General features: G+C 45.6%; 1 protein-coding gene and 1 pseudogene across 2 annotated transcripts; both read left to right on the top strand.

Annotated features, from left to right (window-relative positions):
• Positions 1–213: 213 nt before the first annotated feature.
• Positions 214–15701, top strand: SEC61A1 (SEC61 translocon subunit alpha 1). The gene is made up of 12 exons (XM_079783778.1): positions 214–399; positions 649–716; positions 3177–3242; positions 3335–3413; positions 4542–4673; positions 8424–8533; positions 8815–8968; positions 10520–10680; positions 11968–12165; positions 12444–12635; positions 12980–13056; positions 13689–15701. The coding sequence occupies exons 1-12, from the start codon at positions 393–395 to the stop codon at positions 13873–13875; spliced, it is 1431 nt and encodes a 476-aa protein (XP_079639904.1). The 5' UTR covers positions 214–392; the 3' UTR covers positions 13876–15701.
• Positions 4680–8413, top strand: LOC307106955 (chromobox protein homolog 1-like; annotated as a pseudogene). Its single transcript has one exon. The product of its transcript is annotated as a chromobox protein homolog 1-like (transcript).
• Positions 15702–16705: the final 1004 nt, after the last annotated feature.

A 16705-nucleotide genomic window follows, 5' to 3' on the forward strand; every position in this document is an offset into this window, starting at 1 on the left:
TCCTTCCCCGACGCGCTCTCGCGTAACCAAGTCCGTTCAGCCACACACTCCCAGTCCCGGCGTGCCCCGCGCCGCTCTTCGCGGCCCCACCCCGCCGGCTGAGCATCCTCTTCCGGAGAGGCTCCGAGGGCCCCGCTGCATGCTGGGAGTTGAAGTCTCCGCGGAGGCGGCGCGGCGCGTGGGCCAGCTCTCAGCGCGTGGCAGGAAGCGGAAGCGGCCTACGGGCTGCACCCGGTCCCGGCTCCGCCCCGCCCCACTCATCCCTGTGCTATCACTGACGTGTCTCTCGGCGGAGGTGCTGCACCCGGTTGCTGGCTGAGCCGCGGGCAGCGTCGCCTCGCGCGGAGCGGAGTGGAGCCTAAGTGGGACCCGGAGTCCGAGCAGCCGCCGCCATGGCGAGTGAGTCCCTGGGGGCAGCCCCGGTTGCGCCGGGATGGAACACAGTCCCCCTTTCCCCTCACCGGTCCGGGCAGGTGCCCGCCCACCAGGCCTGCCCGGATCCCAGGCCCTCGGGATTCCCATGAGTTCTGGTACTCGGTCTGCTCCCCTGCCCCCTACCCCCTGCCTCAACACAAGCTGGGCGGAAGGCTTACCCGGGTAGCGCGAAAGGTTCTCTGAGCCCTAATTCTTTCGTTTTTTCCATCAAAGTCAAGTTTCTGGAAGTCATCAAACCCTTCTGTGTCATCTTGCCGGAAATTCAGAAGCCCGAGAGAAAGGTAAGTCCCCAAATCGCTGTCAAAGGAGGCTTTGTGAAACTCTGGATGCTTGAAGTTTACAGTACAATTAAATATGGCTTCAACACGCCAATGGAAACTCTCTCCCTTCTCTTCCCCCCTAGAGTATAGTTGTATGTACTCCTGAGTTTTGTCGAAAGGTGACCTCCTTGTGTGGGAATTTCCACCCAAACCATCGTGCTTCATTCAGAGCATCCTTTGTGGATGTTACTCCAGTGAGCAAAGCCTCGAGTTTGCCCTGTCCCCAAAATTGACCCTGGCAGTGAATGAGTAAGGCCTCAAGCCCTAGGATACTCAGGTTGGGTCACCCTTCCCTCTTCACCTCCAACAGGAGCAGATGCAGTTGGGTTTTTCTAGGAGATGCTCTTTGTAGCCAGCTGCTAAAAGGAGCTAAAAGTAGTCGCTTTATTCTGTACGAAAACTTTTTATGTAGGCTGCCAAATCACCTGAGAGTAAAGGCATTTTGTGAGCCTGCTTTTTATAGCAGGTGCACTAAAACGTGAAAAAATAGAAGTGTAGATTTATATTGCATCTTTGTCAGAATTTCTGCTGCTAAATGGATAGCTACAGGCCAAGATAGTGAGTGTTGCCAATGTAAGCAAAGCTGTCATTGGGTTCTTAAAGAATAGGAGTATATTTTGTCTTCACATTCTTTTCAGACTGTTGTTCATGCATTCACATATATGTACTTGACATCAACATGGACACTTGGGTTCTTGGAGTGTCTTTTCTTTTTTGTGTGTGGTCTTTGTTTGTTTTGTATAAATGCCCCACATATGTATTGCCTTTGGTGGACTAATATGCAAAGCCCTCCCCCCCCCCCCCCCCCCAGCATGGTAGAAAGGGCATGGCTCTGGAGGCAGGCAAACCTAGGACCCACCCTTCCCACAACCTCTTACTAGCTGTGTGACATTGATTGGCCTTGTAGCTTACTAGTAAGTGTGATAGACGGAGCAGTGAAAATATGTGCAAGATATAGCAGTGGCTTCAAAAGGGGTTAACTCTGGAAGATGTGATTTCTGATGGTGGTTTTGCAGGAAGAATAGAAGTTTTCTTGAAGCGAGGGAGAGGAATTTCAGGCATAAAGAATGTGTAATGTGCAAAGGCAATGAAGACAAGCAGGTTGGAACACAAAGGGTAGGTGGGAAGCAATAGGAGCCAGACATTAGAAACTTGCCTTGAAAGCAGGGTAGAGGATTGGAGTGGTTTAGAGGCTTTTACAATAGAGAGTGATCTATGGGAATGGGCTAGGAGGTAAGGATAGATTTAGGAGCTGTTTAAAAGGTAGAGTAGACAAGACTTGAATAAACAGCTTTTGATGTGTTCCTGTTAAATTTGGCTGCATCCTGGAAAGACTTGTTTATTAACAAATAAGGAGTCTTATAAAAATTGTGTACTCGTTTTTCCCATAAAAGATCATTTCAGCCCTGGCCAGGTGGCTCAATTGGTTGGAGTGTTGTCCCATTCACCAAAAGGTTTCAGATTAGATCCTGGTCAGGGAACATATGGGAGGCAACTGACCCGACCCAACCGACTGATATTTCTCTCCCACTTCTGTCTGTCTGTCTGTCTCTCTCTCTGTCTCTCTCTCTTCCTTCTCTTCCTTCCCTTCCTTCTTCCCTCCCTCCTTTCCTCTCTCTCTAGGAATTAATGGAAACATATCCTCATGTGAGGATTAAAAAAAGAATCATTTCAAAGAACAAGTTTTGTTCACTTAATACTGTCACTCACAAGGCATTTCCACATAAAGATCCATATTCTGCACAATATTACTGTGTTTTTAAGCCTTTTATAGCTATTCTTGCAGTGTAAGCATCAAGTACTAACAAAGACACTGAGTTTTAGAAGCAGAAGACCCAGAAGAATTCCCACTATACTTCTTAGTACCAGAGACTGATATTAAGAGCACATGCATTGGACTCGAACTCACTTCAGCCTTTCTAAAACTCAGTTTCCTCATTGTTAAATAAAAATAGGAGCTATGTAGTGCAAGGGTCCACTGAGATGATGCATATGAAGGTCCTTGCATATAGAAAGCCTGCAGTACATGTACTTATATTTTGACATGAATGTTTGGTACATGTTTTGGTGTATAAGGCTTAACTTTTTTTTTTATATATATATATATATTTTATTGATTTTTTTACAGAGAGGAAGGGAGAGGGATAGAGAGTTAGAAACAGCGATGTAAGAGAAATATCGATCAGCTGCCTCCTGCACACCCCCTATTGGGGATGTGCCCACAACTAAGGAACATGCCCTTGACCGGAATCGAACCTGAGACCATTCAGTCCACAGGCCGACGCTCTATCCACTGAGCCAAACCGGTTAGGGCAAGGCTTACCTTTCTGATGAACAGAAAACGGGGTCTAATCTGAGTTGATTTCTATTAATTTGCTTCTGAAAGTAACTTCTTGCCTTATTTCTTTCTCTTCTACATAGATTCAGTTTAAGGAGAAAGTGCTATGGACCGCTATTACGCTCTTTATTTTCTTGGTGTGCTGCCAGGTAAGCCAGATTTCCCGTTCCTGTATCGAGGTGGGGGTCAGAGAGGGCTGGAGACGAGTGTGCTGACGCCTTTTCTCTGTGCTTGTTTCCAGATCCCCCTGTTTGGCATCATGTCGTCAGATTCTGCCGACCCTTTCTATTGGATAAGAGTGATCCTCGCCTCTAATAGAGGTAGAACTCTGACTCTCTGCACCTCTTTCTGTACAATGTGGCTTGACTGACCTTTTTTAGTTAAATTACAGGCTTTGGCTTTATGTGGAGCTCAGAGAGTGTTTGGGAAGAATGTCAGTGTGCTGTGCTGAATAGCCTTAGTAAATGCCAAATTCAGCATCGAGGCATGTCATCATATTCAGAATTGCATATGAATGCAGTATAAAACCTGTAATAACAAGATTGAGTATGTTGTAGAGCAGGGGTCCTCAAACTTTTTAAACGGGGCCATTTCACTGTCCCTCAGACCGTTGGAGGGCCGGACTATAGTTTAAAAAAAAACTATGTGAACAAATTCCTATGCACACTGCACATATCTTATTTTGAAGTAAAAAAACAAAACGGCAAAAACACCCGCATGTGGCCTGCAGGCCGTAGTTTGAGGACACCTGTCGTAGAGAATAGGAAAAACTAGAATGTTTTTTAAACAACTGAAATAATGATATTTCTACCTGTCTTTCTTGTGTTTTGATAACCTTTAGAATATGTATTTGTTTCTCAGCTGCATCTTTGTCATATCTATAGGTTACATTGCTATCTGTATCAAAATATGTAACAGTATTTTGTACACTCTAATTCTTAGGGGGGGATTTTGAACATTTATGTCAGTACCACTTTTGATTAACCATTTTTTAAATTAATATAGTTCAAATAAAATCAGTTGGAAGTATTTTAGCGTAATGAAAGTAGAAGTTTATTCACAACTAGATACACTTGTATAGGCTTCCTTTTCAGACTTGGGAATTATTTGAATGTTATCCTTTTTATTAACTGATAAAGAGACAAACCTTCTTATCTCTGTAAAACCAGAATGAATCTGTTTATGGTGAATTTAATGCAACTATCTATTTAAAAGCCATGTGACTTCTGAAACAATAAGATGTGATCTGGCCAACTGAATGGAATGAATTGAATTATACTGTAATTGTTGATATTTTGGGGTCATTCTCTAAGTTAAATGCTGCTAGCAAACTGAAGCACACTAGTTTTGTGTAAGGGTACACAGTCAGATTTTACTCATTCATTTTCTTAATAAAGTGTTGCTTTTCCAAGCTAATATGGGCTGTGTTTTGCCTCCCCTGTCCTCAGGCACATTGATGGAGCTGGGTATCTCTCCCATTGTCACCTCCGGCCTCATCATGCAGCTCTTGGCTGGCGCCAAAATAATTGAAGTTGGTGACACCCCAAAAGACAGAGCCCTCTTTAATGGAGCCCAAAAGTGTAAGTGAGATTTTTAGTGATGTTCAAATGTCTATAGTGGAGAATTTGAATTTGCTATAAAGTTTGGGACATCAAAACAGTTTTTCCTTTGGACAGTGTAACTTCCTTGGCTCACCAACCCTGCAGGTGCTCCGTGGCTTGTGTTAGCAAGAAAGCACTTCTCGGGCCGGGCCATTGGCTGGGGCCTGTGATTCGCTGCTTCAGTGAGGGGCTCAACCTAGGCCACCTGGCCTGTTGTTTTCCTGGGCACCACTCCTCCAGCTGCCCAGCACTATGTGCCGGTAGTGTGGCCCAATTCCTCTTGTGCTTCTGGGCACTGCTCTGAGCAGTGTGTCACCCTTTAAGCCAGAGTACTGGTGGGCTCTATGGGGGGGAAACAAAACAAGAAGAAAGTGAAGGAGGTGCTAGAAGAGAAGGAAGAGGACTATAGTGGGCAAAGTGCTCACCCGTTGAGAGGTAATGGCAAAGGTGGGGTACCTGCTAGAGTGGAAGGGGTTCTCAGACGAAGGCAACGCATGGGAGCCAGAAGAGAACTGGATTGCTCCAACCTCACAGCTGAGTTTCTATAGTCACAGAAAACAGCATATGAGACAGAGAAGTCAGAGGGAGGCTAACTCTGATTGTGAAGCTAAGGGAGAGGAGAACAAATGGAAGAAAGACGAGTCAAAAGCCCCGAGGCTTTGCCTGGGGTTTGGAGCCGGAGCCTATTTATTAGAGCTGCAGAATCCAGTGGAGAACTCATGTTTGATGAGGCTGACCCGGTCCCTGCCAAAGAAGCCACTGTCTAGTGCCCCCAGGTTGTCATATCCTTCTATGCTGATGTGGCATTCCTACCCCTCAGAAGATGATGACAAAAAACTCTGCTGGTGCCAGCCCCTGTCACATCTGACTGTGGGTTTTAGGTGGGGAGGGGAAGGAGTTCTACTTGTCTTGAAGCTGTAGAGGTGGCTTGAGAAGATGTCCTTTGAAGAGCCAGTCTAGTTTCTGTGCCCTACAGCAGCCCAGTGCTTTAAAGCTGTTCCATGCCATACAGTTTGCACACCCATCCCAGTGGAGGGGAAGGAGGATAAGTGTTTCAAGGCAACCCATTCTGCACTTTGGGGAGAAAAGCAAAGGGCCTCCTATGAAGGGAAAAATCTTACAAGCCAAGGTGTTCCCAACAAAGAACTAAACCAGTTGATAAGTTACCAAAGCTGCCATTTTGGGGATGGAAACTGGCTGAGAAGGGAAAGTCTTTCATTGGAGCATATACATAGATTATTCTTTCTTAGAGGTGCTAATTCTTGAAATTTACAAGAAGACCCTTTCTTTTCTAATTATGAAGTTACAAATATTAGCTTATCCATCAAAACCACTTGGCTGAGGTATTTGGGGAGGGGAAGAAGGTAGCATAAGAGGTGTTTGTTTTTTTGGGGGTTTTTTCTTATTGATTTTAGGGAGGGAGCAGGGAAAGAGAGAGAGAAAGAGAAACATCGATTTGTTCCACTTATTTATTCATTCATTGGTTGCTTCTTGAATATGCCCTGACCAGGGATCGAACCCACAATCTTGACATATCGGGGTGACACTCTAACCAACTGAGCTACCCGGCCAGAGTGCCTCTCTGTTTTTTAACGTTGAACTAGGAAACCATTAGTGGCAGCGTTCAGTCACTGAGCACAAATTCATCAAATCATTTTAATAGTTGGATTATTTCAAAAGTCCTGGTCTCAGGAGAAGATTAAACTTTCATACTGGGACAGTGGTTCACTTTAGAGCACAAAACAAAATAATTCTTTTTTAATCCTAAGAATTAACTAATACCCAAAATGCTGTCTGGACTCATGAGCTCTATCAGTTCTTGACATTATCTAGACCTGCATCTAGAACTCCATTGTAAATCTTTTTAGACATCTGTTAAGTGTTTGTGAAAACTTTGTTTAAATGTAAACTTCATACTACATTGTCAGTTTCTTTCTTATTAATAGTATATAGATTTATAATCCCTAACAAAAGACAGAAAGCACATCTGGAAGAGCCATGGTGCAAGGTACTTGGATGGGCTGGACAAGGCAGGGTGGGAGGATGTCCATTGCCCCAAGGCTGCACAATTGAGTGGGAGGAGCAGGGCTTGGCGGTCTCCCTCCACCAGCCGATGTCCTTACCACTTAGGAGAAGATGATGTGTACCTCAGAGTTATTGTAGGAATTCAGTGGAATAATGTTTGTAAACATCTCTCAGTGCCTGGCAGGTATTTGGCAGGTATTGTTTTTCTTCTGGGAGTTTAAAAAGATTCAACTCAGGAAAGTTGACTCTCCCAACCCCGTTCTACTATTTCCTAGCTGTATGACTTTTGGACAGAGTTAGGTGTCAGCTATGACAGCTTTCACATCTCAGTTTCTTCATCTGGAAAAAATGGGAATAACAATAGTTACTTCATAGCAAATAAGTGTCACTAGTAACAATGACCAGTCATCAAAGTGATATTTACAGTTTTCTATCCAGCCATATGTTCTTCCACACCAGAAGAAATCTTTTTAACTTAGTAGGTTAAATAATGAAACAAAAAAACAATCTAATTTAAACTTGTCAGTTTTAGACATAAATTAGAATTTTAAAATGTATACATGAATTATTTTTAAGCACAGATTGTCTATTTTTTCTTTGGGCTTGACAATTTTTTAAAATTTCTTCTGCTTAGAGAATTCAGTTTCATTGAGCAGTTCTTTAAAAGTCAAATGAGAATTATATATGATGGGTACTCTGGAGCACAATTTTATTTTACTAATTATGTTTGACAAACTAACCAGAAAAGCTTATCTTGAAACCCATGCTCTTACTTAGAGATTCATCCAGTAATGTGGAACCATTAAAAATGTGTTGATTCCATTTTGCCTAACAATGAAGTATTAGACACGCAGATAGTCTACACAAAGCTTCTATTAGGCCAAGAGAGCTTTGTGGCAGAGGAAATGGGACAAGTGACTAAGTTACTGATGGCATCGTGAGGTTTTTCGTTAAGGAAAAAAACCACATACGTTACATACAAACTGGGAACCCCTTTATCCCAGAGTTAATCATCCTTGTTCTGGACTCAGACCTGGATGATAAGCCTGCAGAGGTGGCCCAGGCATGTAGTTCAACTCAGCAGCTCTCTACAACCCAAGCAACCTGATCTAAATGTGGATGCTGTGGGGCAGTGACATCACCAAATAGTATGCCTCAGCATACTGTCTTTAGTAGATTTTTCTCCTTGATTTGTCTTCCACAGAACAGATTTGTCATGTTCCAATTCTTCCTCTTCCCGTCACTGAAGGAAAGTGAATTTAGGAAGTGAAATTAAGGAGCTCACCTGCTTCTGTTAATAGGTATTTGAGTTATTGTATGCTTTGACAGTGTAACTGTTGGGTGTTTCTTGGACCAGGCTCCTTGAGGCAGTATCAGTATACATATAAAAATAGATGTTTTTATTGATTTGAGAGAAAGAAACATTGATGTGAGAGAGAAACATCAATCTGTTGCTTCCCCCATGCACCCTGACTGGGGATTGAACCCAAAACCTGGGCATGTGCCCTGACTGAGAATTGGACTGGCAACCTTACAGTGCTCAGGACAACACTCAACCAACTGAGCCACACCAGCCAGGGTGGCAATATCAGTATTATTCATCTTTGTTCTTCGTGCTTTGTACAGAGTAAGTGTTCAATAACTGTTTCCTCTATGACTGTGTAATATCCCACTTTGAGAACATAGTTTTCTTTTGATTTCTAGTATTTGGCATGATCATTACCATTGGCCAGTCTATTGTGTATGTGATGACGGGAATGTATGGGGACCCTTCTGAAATGGGTGCTGGAATCTGCCTGTTAATCACCATTCAGGTAATTGTTATGCTGACATTCTCCCCTTCTGAGTAGCTCCTCACACTCACTCAGACTTCCCAAATAGCAGCCCTGAACCTGCATAAAATAAACTCTATGGAGAAGGAGCCAGAGCACCTGCGTTGGCCTCTTTAAACTCAACAGAGGAAAGCCCCGCTGTCTGTTGTCTCCTCAGCCTTCAGCATTTATATCAGAGAAGCCCCTTGCTAGGGGAGGAAAGAGCCACGCCTGTAGGAATGCAGTCTATTTGGGTTTCTTTACTTTCATTTTTTAATTTACAGCTCTTTGTTGCTGGCTTAATTGTCCTACTTTTGGATGAACTTCTGCAAAAAGGGTATGGCCTGGGCTCTGGAATCTCCCTCTTTATTGCCACTAACATCTGTGAGACCATCGTGTGGAAAGCATTCAGCCCCACCACTGTCAACACCGGCCGAGGTAAGCGCCCTGGGATCTCCGAGGGACAGGGGTCGGTGAAAAGTATGGACATGTGCAAAGCAGAAGACCAAAGTTCCCGTTCCAGAGAAGAAGCAGCTCCGTTTTAGGTACATTTCTCCTGATTCTTCTGTGTGCATTTTTAAACACAGGCTTCTGCTCCTAATGATACATAACTTACATATTCCACGTCAGAGTATTTCACACATGTTTACCTTGCCAGAGTACGGAATCCTGCCTCTTTTTTCTAGCAAAGTGTGGACTTCTTGGCAAGGATGAGCAGCATTTATTGAAGCAGTCTTCTGATGGACATGTAGGTCATTTCCAGTTTGGGTTGTTACTGCAACAGAAACAGTGAACAGCCTCATGCATTCATGTTTCTGTATTTTGGCAGTTGCTTTCAAGTGAATACGTTTCTAAAAATGAAATCACTGAACCAACCAACACACTTGGTCATGCAAGAAGCAACTTTGTGTAAGAGACCTGAACTTGGCGTTCACCTCCTGGCTGTTCCTGTTAAGAGTAGATAAGTGGTTTGGGGCAAATCCCTCTATCTCCCAGCCTCGGTTGCCAGGATGAAATGAGAAATAGCATGAAATGGTCCAGGAATAGCCAGCAGGAGAAGCAGCAGGTGGTCCCACCATCATGTGTTAGAAACATGAGGAAAGTGCCCTCAAGGGCCAGTATGCAGGTCCCGTCACAGTACTGATATCAGGACCTCCCACCTGCCCACAGAGCACAGCTCTGGACATAGCACTGGCTCCCTGCAGGAGGCCAGACTTTCATTGTGGGAGAGTTACGCTGTCCTCGGAGAACATAGACTAATACAGTGCTCCTGCTTCTTACTTTAGCTGGGGGTTTAACTTCAGTAAGTTTCTTGAATTTTATAAGCTTTCTTAAGCCTTACTAATGCCCAGCTCCCCAACTCCCCCTCACTTGGGTCTGCTGCCTAATCCTCGGGACATGTACCCATTCTTGCTCTTGATTCCTTCAGTCCCTCGGTAAGCTGTTCTGCTTCCTGGCTCTTTCAGCACCCTTTCCTATGCGGTGTGTACTGACTGGATCAGGCTGTGTGGTGGGCATGCATGTTGTCCTTTCTGCTTGATCATCAGTGTAAGGAGCAGAGAAGTCAAGCCTGTCCCCCGTCCTCTATTCCCCCTTGTCAGAGGCAGCCTGCACTTCAAAGCTGGGGATGCTCTACTGCCTGGGGTTTTCCAGGGAAATGAATGGGCAGCTCCGAGCCACTCTTCAGTGTAGGACCTCTTCAGCTGGAGTTCAGCCGGTCCTGCTTTGGCGGTTTTATAATTGATCATCATTCCACACATCTGGTGGCCATTGACTCACGTGCCAACCAAGTGAGAACTCAAAAGGGTAGACTAGCCCCTTTCTGCAGGTTGAAATCTCTACTGGAGAAATAGAAATGAGGGAGGAGAAAATGCCGCTGTACCCCTGTGGTTATAGGAACAGGCACCATGGATCTCAAAACTAATTCTGTTTTCCTCTCTAAGAAGCTGTTTGTCTCCTTACCACGTGTGTCCCCTCCTTTACCGACAGGGATGGAATTTGAAGGTGCCATCATTGCACTGTTTCATCTGCTGGCCACACGCACTGACAAGGTCCGAGCCCTTCGAGAGGCCTTCTACCGCCAGAACCTCCCCAATCTCATGAATCTGATTGCCACCATCTTTGTCTTTGCAGTGGTCATCTATTTCCAGGTGCGTCCAGACCCACCACAGGGAGACCTGATGGTCCGGTTTAAGTTTTGGAATGTCTTGGTGTGTGCGCCCTCACCCGCACCCAGGGTGGTGTATATCACTGTGTAGTATTGAAGTGATGGGATGGCATCTGAAAGGAGAGGTTTCCATGTGAGCTGGGCAAGTGTGTTCCATCGAGTCATGGGGACCTGCCTGAACTAGACAGGACTGAGGCAGATGCAACATTTCTGAGATTATGCTCCTTTGGTTTGGGCGCAGCAACAGATAAAGAAGATATATCTTTAAGTTCCTAGTTCAAGAGAAGTGAAAAGTCATCAAGCTCTAAGCTTCATCGCCATCTTACCCAGAGTTTATAGAGTATATGTAGGTAGTGTCATTCTAGAAAAGGCCCTCTTGAGAGCTCTTACCTTTCAAATTATTAGTCTGTGCCACTTGCCTGTGAGTAAGAGACCTGAGCTGTCAGTTGCTCTTCGGTAGTTGGATTAGTCTTTATATTTTTTCATCAGCCATTCTGATAATTATTGAAAGAAGGGATGGCAATGGAAAAGACAGCTTAGTGCTTATAGGAAGGTCATTATACCACCAAGTGCTTTTTCTGAGGACCAGTCTGTTCCTTCAGCTGAGACTTAATCAGATGCCTAATTAATAAGCTTTAGTGCACCATAAGCTTGGTGTGGGTATTTGGAGTTAGGTCATTAAATTTTTATTTTATTTTATATATTTTATACTGAATCCTGTTCTAGGCACTTGGAGTTTGTAAAAATAATATAAAAGAAAGCCTTTCTATTCTCCAAGGGTTTCAGAGGGAGAGGCTGTATTCATAGAAAAGCTTAGCTTTTCTGTTTATGATTTAAAGCATCGGAAAAGGCTGCTCTGGGGTGTGAGGTGGAGGCCATGGTGGCCTTGTCTTGAGGCCACTGTAAGAGCACAGGAGAGGTAACCCCCAAAGAGACCACTGTTAGGACTTGCTGGGCACGTGTCCTTCAGGCTCTTTTATGGCCCACATTGATGCAGATTTAATGTGATGGGCCTCGGGTTGCTTGTCTGTTTATTTGTTTGTTTGTTTTTGACAAAAATGGGATTATTCCACTGTACTGGGCTTTGGTGCATTTTTTAAGCCTATCTTTCTGGGAACCCTCAGTTAAAGTGGCCCTAAGTGCAGTGATGGGTGAGGAAAGGGCATGCGAGCCTGGAACCAATGTAGGTCCAGCCATCCCCAGCTGGGCTGTGTCTGTGCAGACACTGGAATGAGGCAGTGAGGGTGCTCTGCTTTGTTTGGCTTCTCAGGGCTTCCGAGTGGACCTGCCCATCAAGTCGGCTCGTTACCGAGGCCAGTACAACACCTACCCTATCAAGCTTTTCTACACCTCCAACATCCCCATCATCCTGCAGTCCGCCCTGGTGTCCAACCTATACGTCATCTCCCAGATGTTGTCAGCCCGCTTCAGTGGCAACCTGCTGGTCAGCCTGCTGGGCACCTGGTCTGTAAGTATGGCTGCTTGAAGAAATGCGTTTTAATGCTGTAGCTAGTTACAGTGGTGTGCATCCATGTGTCTTCCTTGTGACCAAACATTTTACCCAAAGATATTTCCTAACCATGCCTTTTACAAATTCAGCGCATTAAATTCTCTTTTCAGTAAGAAAATGGCGCTGTAGACACTTGAGCAAAATTGTGTTCCTTTTCATCAGCTCAGAACTTCTTTTGTCCTTATGCTAAGGTATAATGAAACGGCACTCACAAGCTTCCTGTGTATTCTTCCCAGGATACATCTTCTGGGGGTCCAGCGCGAGCTTATCCAGTCGGTGGCCTTTGCTATTACCTGTCCCCTCCAGAATCTTTTGGCTCCGTGTTAGAAGACCCTGTCCATGCCGTTGTATACATAGTGTTCATGCTGGGCTCGTGTGCCTTCTTCTCCAAAACATGGATCGAGGTCTCAGGCTCCTCTGCCAAAGATGTAAGTATAAGTTACAATTTAATTAAACCAGGAAACAGTAGTTCTCGCATGTCACTGGTGTAAGTGGTCTGTGAATACCTGCAGCCGCTTCCTCCTCATTAGGCCGAAGTGTTTATGGCCATAGACAAGCCCAGGGGTAAATTAATGCTCACCTGGGGAGATGGAGCCAAACTAAAACTAGACTTCATCATACGACTTCTTTGGAGCAGTTTTTAAATTATCTGTATAAATATTACTAGGATGCTAAAGAAGGAAACCTGTGTTTAAGCCACTATGAAATGTCTACCTGGCTTTCAATTTCAAACTTAAAATTGAACATTGTCTTCTCTTCGGGCATCATGCAGGTTGCAAAGCAGCTGAAGGAGCAGCAGATGGTGATGAGGGGCCACCGAGAGACTTCCATGGTCCATGAACTCAATCGGTGAGGCTGGCCCTCGGTCCTAGTGGTTTTCTCATAATTGTAGTTTTCTTACACATCAAGCATCTTGATAGGGCTTAGAGATTTCTGGTTAATTAAATCTTATCCAGGGTAGAAAAGGTGCTTGAGTCCACAAGAAAATCAGCATTGCCAATTTCAGATTGTTTTTCGATCCCTAGCAGGGACAGTAGACAATTTTGTTCATCCTCTTAATGAGAATTCTCTAGATTTACAGCACATTGTTCAGGAGAAATAAAATGCAAGCCACATAAGAACTCTTAAATTTTCTAGTAGTCACATTTAAAAAATAAAAATTTGTAATTAATGTAAGGAAAATCATCAGATATTTTATGTTCTTGTCTTCAAAATCTAGTGTGATAACTTTAATATCTCAACTTGGACTAGTCATATTTCACTAGCCACATGTGGCTTGTGTGTCCACTTACTGGACATCAGTCCTAGTCTAGACCTAATGGTATGTGAGCAGTTAAAGTTTCAAGGAGGTAGCGGAATGACCTCTACAGGAGTTAGGTTCCTAAATCAGAGGTAAGTAGGCAGGTAGCCTGAGTCAGGGGTGGGCCACGCTACAGGTATTTATGTGGTGGCACCTTGCTGACTCATCTCCTCCTCCCCAGGTACATCCCCACTGCTGCTGCCTTCGGGGGGCTGTGTATTGGGGCCCTCTCCGTCCTGGCTGACTTCCTGGGTGCCATCGGATCTGGAACTGGGATCCTGCTCGCGGTCACAATCATCTACCAGTACTTTGAAATCTTTGTAAAGGAGCAGAGCGAGGTTGGCAGCATGGGGGCCCTTCTGTTCTGAGCCATGTCTCCCCTGGACCAGGAAGAGAAGCCATGCTCTGGAGTTGCCAAGGAAGGGAGCAACGAATCCAGCACGGGGTACTGCTATGGCATGTGGACCTTTAATTTTTTTTTTTTTTTTAATTTCATATTCTTTCATTCCACTTTGTAAAGTGCTAGAAATTTCCAATTTGAAATTTTGCTTTCTATTCTGGCATTGGCAAAAGTAACCATAGAAGTGAGGTTTTATTCACCTGATGGCCAGAGGTTGGGAGGATAAATGACTGTACTCAGGTGTCCACGTAACCTTTGTTTTAACCTTTGCACCTTCTCAGTGCCGTAGGCGGCTGCAGTGGTCCCAGCTGTTCCCTACAAGGGAATAACTTACTGGTTAGAAGCACAAACATTGTTGAAAGGACTACATTTCATTGTGGTAGTCGGTGTGAGGCTGGGAGCAGACCATGTGTTTTCTGGTAGATGTGGGAGACTCATTAGCATGTCCCCTCATGGTCAGGGGTAGGAACATCAACTTAAAACTGGTTCTCTGGATGACACAATTGTCTTCTCTTTTAAAAGTAGTTTTAAAGAGGGATGAATTTCCTGGCAGACACTTTGGGACTATCTTTTTATCCTCACCTGAGGATATGTTTATTGATTTTTAGAGAGAGAGAAACATCAATCTGTTGCCTCCGTAAATGTTCCAACTGGGGATCGAACCCACAACCTATTTGATGTATGGGACAATGCTCCAACCTACTGAGCCACCAGCTGGGGCGAGTTGGGATTCTTTAGCTTACGAAGTTGTGCCTGGCCAAGCTAGGCAAACATTGTGTGGTGGATCCCTGAAGTGATGTCTGTCCAGTTCTTCCAGTTGTCACTGGGCCTGGTCCCCCGTGGTTCCTTCACTCCCCACTCAGCCCGAGCAAGGGGAGGCACTGTGGCAGGTGCTCAGACATGGAGAGACAGTGACTTACTTGGTGTTCACAGGCCACCACTATCTTCCCTCGGCTCCCCAGAAAAGAAGGGCTTAGACCTGAGATCTGTGATGCAGTTAGGGTCAGAGAGCTTGTAAGTTGCTTTAATGTTTGATATAAAAGACTCACTATTATGTGTAAAATCAATTTTGTTTGCAATAACAGGTGATCTAGATCTTAGGAATTGGAACGCTTTTTAAGGCCTTTAGGGGGTCCCTCTCAAGGACAAGTGCCTGGCGGTATTTGGCAGTAGGCACTGCAGGCCTGTGGGATTCTTGCTGGAGGGCGCCCAGTTCTAAGAAGGGAGCTCAGCCCCGTGAAGAGCAGTGTCCCTCCAGCAGCAGGTACACACTGGCTTCTGAAGCACAGAGAGGTGGTCATGAGTCAGTAGACGTGGCAAACTGGACACCTGAGTCAGGAGGGCTCCCAGGAGTTCTCACTGGCAGTGGAACCAAAACACAGACTGACCAAGGGACAAGAAGTAACTTGCTTAAAACCACCCGGCAAGTCAGCCACAGAACCATGATGGGCCTGTCCACCACCCCCAGTCCAGGGCATACCACCATGTCACACGCGGCCTTGTCAGACCCAGTCCTGAGCCGAGACCTCCGCTACACTTGGTCTCCTCGGCCCCACCCATAGGAATCCTGCAGCCTCGAGGCAGGAGCCCCGCAGCCCTGCCTGCAGCCTGTAGTCATCAGAGGGGCCCTGTGGGGCTCAGGCTCAGGCTCAGGCTCTGGTTAATAACCACAGTGGGTCGGGGCTGACCTCAGCTTCCAGGGACTGTCACTGTGGACGCCAAAATGGCATAACTGAGATAAGGTGAAAAAGTAACAAATAAAGCCAACGTTTTACAAGCCATTTGTTCATGTTCTTTTGGTTTTCAATACCCTTTTATTCCCAAGAAGGCCTGTGAGAGAAGACACCTGAGGCTTGGCTGGGTCCTGATTCTTTTCTTTTTTTTAAATACGTTTTTATTGACTTCAGAGAGGAAGGGAGAGGGAGAGTTAGAAACATCAATGATGAGAGAGAATCATTGATTGGCTGCTCATCTTCTACTGGAGATTGAGCCCACAACCCAGGCATGTGCCCTTGACCTGAATCGAACTTGGGACCTTTCCGTCCACAGGCTGATGTTCTATCCACTGAGCCAAACCGGCTAGGGCAGGTCCTGATTTTTTACAGGGTGCCCAAGGTCTCCCCTAGGTGCAAGTTCCTCCTCAGAAAGACATTTTGCCTGGAAAACTTCCTTCTGGTGGTAGTATCAATCACATGCTCAGGATTTTGGTCATTTGAAATACAGGTGATTAAGCAGAAATCCTGATTCTGGGCCCGTGTGCAGACTGCTCGAGCCTCTCCTAGGACTTCGGGGATGTGTCCTGAGGTGCCGAATCTTCCCAGCAGAAGCCTATGGCCCCATGCCTCCCAGCCCTTTTAGTCCAGACCAAGGGGTGCTGTTGCCCTTGGCAGAGACAATGGGCATCAGTACACATCCAGTCACTGACCAGGAGAGTCTCACTGCCCCCTGGACCACAGCATCATGTGGACAGCGGTGGCAGGCATGGTGGCTGCTTCCCTAGAAGGTGCCACGCAGAAAAGTCTTCCAGTGGTTTTCACTCAGAGCCCAATGACAGACTGTTTCCAGGGTAGAGGGAGAAAAAACTTCCCATTCACCCCGGTTTCAAAGCTGACACGCTTGTCCTGGACAAGGCCTCACCCCAAGCCCTCCATCACCACTCCGTGCATCATGTTTCCCCAGTGATCCATGATGGAGGCCCTGAGGCTGGAGCCTCGCTAAGGAGGAGGACCTGACCTGCCCACCTGTCACCATGCTCACTCAGGCGGTATTGGCCAGGGCAGGCTGTCCCTCTGGGGCCA

This window comes from Cnephaeus nilssonii, assembly GCF_951640355.1.
Source record: "Cnephaeus nilssonii genome assembly, chromosome: 11".
NCBI lineage: Eukaryota > Metazoa > Chordata > Mammalia > Chiroptera > Vespertilionidae > Cnephaeus > Cnephaeus nilssonii.

What these genes read in the sequence shown, in the direction of transcription:
- SEC61A1 (XM_079783778.1), top strand. An exon ending in CACTGTCAACACCGGCCGAG is followed by an intron (nt 8,969 to 10,519) that starts GTAAGCGCCCTG and finishes CTTTACCGACAG; the next exon opens with GGATGGAATTTGAAGGTGCC. An exon ending in ATGGTCCATGAACTCAATCG is followed by an intron (nt 13,057 to 13,688) that starts GTGAGGCTGGCC and finishes CCTCCTCCCCAG; the next exon opens with GTACATCCCCACTGCTGCTG.